Raw genomic sequence first — 3,186 nt, forward strand, 5'->3', positions numbered from 1 at the left:
AATTTGCTAGAGTAGAGCACACATAATTGAATCAAAATATCCAACAAAAGACGAGCGGACAGATAATTAGACATGTACAATTTCTTATGTAACAATAATTAATGTGGCTTGGACAAGTTTTTTTTGAAAGAAAGTTCGAGCTTTATTGATTAGAAATAATCATTACATCGTTTATGAGGATTGGTACAATTGCATTACGTGGTTCCTCGAGCCAATCAGAAATGAATGAAAATCTAGCCAACTTGGCAAGTTCATGAGCAACTTTATTTGCTTCTCTATTACAATGCTCGAATCTAGAAATGGAAAAATCACAAGCTAAGTGAAAACAGTCATAAAAAATTGCAGCTGCTGCCCCCGATGATCGTCTTCCTTCATTCATGGTCTCGATCACCTCCATATTATCCGAGTTAATAATTATGCGATCACAACCCGATCTTTGCGCAAGTTCATGTGGCTTGGAAAAGTTGGCTTCTCCTTGTCACGCGTTTAGACGTTTAGAAAAATATCACCGCGCACAACCACTCAAGTCCCAGTCAACAGTCTTAGTCATCCCTGAAGAATTTTCACCATTTTGCCAAGAGTCTGTGCAAGACTTGGCAAGAGGCCAGCCCATTCTAGTTAAATTAGTCCAGTGACCGCCCAACAGCTTTACCTCATCAATCCTTGCCCATGGAGGTTGCGATGTCTGCAGTCGCAGGCGAACTTGTCAGCCGGTTCATCTCCTTGCTGATGAGCAAGTACCACTCCTCCATCCATGCACAATCGAAGGAGCAGAATCTGGCGAAGCGGCTGCGGCATCTCCTATTGCGAGTTGGTACCGTCGTCGAGGAGGCGGACGGGCGGTACATAACCAACTCCGGGATGCTAGCCCAGCTCAAGATGTTCTCTGAGGCCATGTATGGAGGGTACCGTGTGCTGGACACCTTGATGTACCGCGCCCTCCGAAACAGCGCCGGCGTCGACGAGGTTAGCAGCAACGACTCATTCAACAGCCACTTGTATTTAATCAAGCGTTCTCGGAGGATGGCCGATGGGGCCAGGTGCCTCGAGTCGGACGGTGCCTTGGAAAGCTTAGAAGCTGCTGCTGCTAACATGGCAGAATTTGTTATGCTTTTGGGTGGTTGCGAGCGCATGTCGCGTAGGCCTTATGACACTTACCTCTACACCGACAACTTCATGTTCAGCCGACATGCTGAGAAGCAAAAGCTCTTGAGCTTCTTGTTGCAGCACAGCGGCCCTCCTGGTCATGAGGCAACAGCCGTCCTTCCGATCATAGGGGGCGCCAAAGTTGGGAAAAAAACTTTGGTTGCTCATGCGTGTGGCGATGAAAGAGTCCGCGCACGCTTTTCTTCTGTTTTGCACTTGAATGGTGACAGCCTTTTGATGCGTGGAAGGACTAAGTTTGGGGTGAAGATGTTGGTAGTTATTGAGTTTGCTTTTGATGTAGGTGATGATGAATGGAAAAGGTTTCACTCATTGGTCACAAGAATGGGCAGAGGAAGCAAAATCATCATTGTAAGTAGACTTCAAAGGTTAGCCCGATTTGGATCGGTGAAACCGATTTTCCTAAGTGCTATGTCTTACGACGAGTTGAGATACCTTTTCAAAGCACTATCCTTCGGGAGCGAGGACCCCACAGAACATCCACAACTAGTACAAATAGCAGATGAATTTGCCAAGAGGTTCCACGGTACAGAAGGTTCACTTGTCGCCACAAATGCGTATGCAGATGTGTTGAGAAGGAATCTTGATGTTAAGTTTTGGCGTTGCATACTGGACAAGGGGATGAGAATGGTTAAAAGAAACCTTGCCATTTATGGCATGCACCCGAACACGCTTATGTACCATGGTCACCCAGTGGACATGACGGACTTTGCTCTGCATCCACTTAGCATGACACCTTATAGTGCTAGTTTTTCAGTCAAGAAGGAATCACCAAGTGTGACATTTGGGGGTCTTATAACAGATCCTAGTGTTAGACCCAAAGGAGACTTCACTCTAATCGTATGGGAATCAAGGATACCCCCTCATAAATCATTTCCTAAGTCTGTAACAAGTTGTGCTCAGGTTGCACATCAAGGTAGCGTCATGCCAGGGAGGAAGCGGCAAGGAGTGCCAATCTAATTTTCTTTTTGAAAACTTGTGTAATGAAACTCTTGTACTTTTAGATACATGACAAGTGCATGTGTTATAGACCATTCAACTAATGTGTTAGAGATTTCAATGCTGTATATTCTACCATCCAAGAATTCCCCTGCCCTTGGGCAGGGGAGGAGGGCGGCCGCTTTGGGCCCCTGACCCATCATGTGCAGGCATAGTGTATATACCATTGCAATGGTTTATGTCCTGCCAAACTAGCAAAAATGAGCAGCCCACCGAGGGTCGAACATGCCATCTTGCCAGGGAGGAAGGAAAGAAAGGGGCACAAAATGCCTTGCCAGGGAGGAAGCACAAGGAGCGCCAATCTACTTTTTTTTTTCAGAGCTCGCATAATGTAACCCTCGTTGTACTTTCTGATACATGAAAAACAGATGTGTTTGTGTGGCCATGGAAAAACCATTTTAAAGAGCGATCAACTAAATGTTCTGGAGATCTCAATAGAGAATAAAACTGTAGTATCAGATCAAATGAATCCTGTTCATTCACTTTCTAGATAACAAACATCATCTCGCACCATTGAATTAATCCTGATAAATGTAGAAAGGTGAGAAAACTTAACTGAAATAAGAAAATAATAATATTTGTTGAAGTGTTGTCTATTTTAAGGACTCTGAAACTTCTGAACATTCAGAACACACTTTAAATTTAAAACTGGCCAAAACAGGAGAAAAGCATTATTCACTTCGCCGCCAGCACTCAATGTTCACCAACGGTTCAGGAGTGACCAAGTGCATCCAATGGCATGATTCTACTCATCATTTATCATTTTCTTGTTGTCTCTAGTTTATTGCTTAAGCCCAGTTTAAGCCGCTAATCTTAACTGAACCAGCTAATCTTTGGCGGGAAATCATTTTGGGCCACTCGGTCCTCCTTGAGGCCTTACTGTTCAATTTTAGACTGTCTCATGACTCGGTAATTGTTCTGACTGTACTCAGTACATGGAGCAAATATAACGAAGAATACTTTTAGTGTTTTTTAATAAAAAACCAAGTTGGCTCACACTATTTGCTTTTCAATTTTTACCAT

The 3,186-nt window shown here is 43.9% G+C and overlaps 1 protein-coding gene across 2 annotated transcripts; it reads left to right on the forward strand.

The window, feature by feature from the left end:
* Positions 1-589: 589 nt before the first annotated feature.
* LOC125535033 lies at positions 590-2,602 on the forward strand. 2 transcript variants are annotated; one of them, XM_048698096.1, is made up of 2 exons: positions 591-966; positions 1,448-1,576. In XM_048698096.1, the coding sequence occupies exons 1-2, from the start codon at positions 670-672 to the stop codon at positions 1,517-1,519; spliced, it is 369 nt and encodes a 122-aa protein (XP_048554053.1). In that variant the 5' UTR covers positions 591-669; the 3' UTR covers positions 1,520-1,576. The 2 variants fall into 2 exon arrangements, with proteins under 2 accessions (XP_048554052.1, XP_048554053.1); XM_048698095.1 differs by having other exon boundaries at positions 590-2,602.
* The last annotated feature ends 584 nt before the right edge of the window (positions 2,603-3,186 follow it).

This window comes from Triticum urartu, chromosome 2, assembly GCF_003073215.2.
Source record: "Triticum urartu cultivar G1812 chromosome 2, Tu2.1, whole genome shotgun sequence".
Classification (NCBI taxonomy): domain Eukaryota; kingdom Viridiplantae; phylum Streptophyta; class Magnoliopsida; order Poales; family Poaceae; genus Triticum; species Triticum urartu.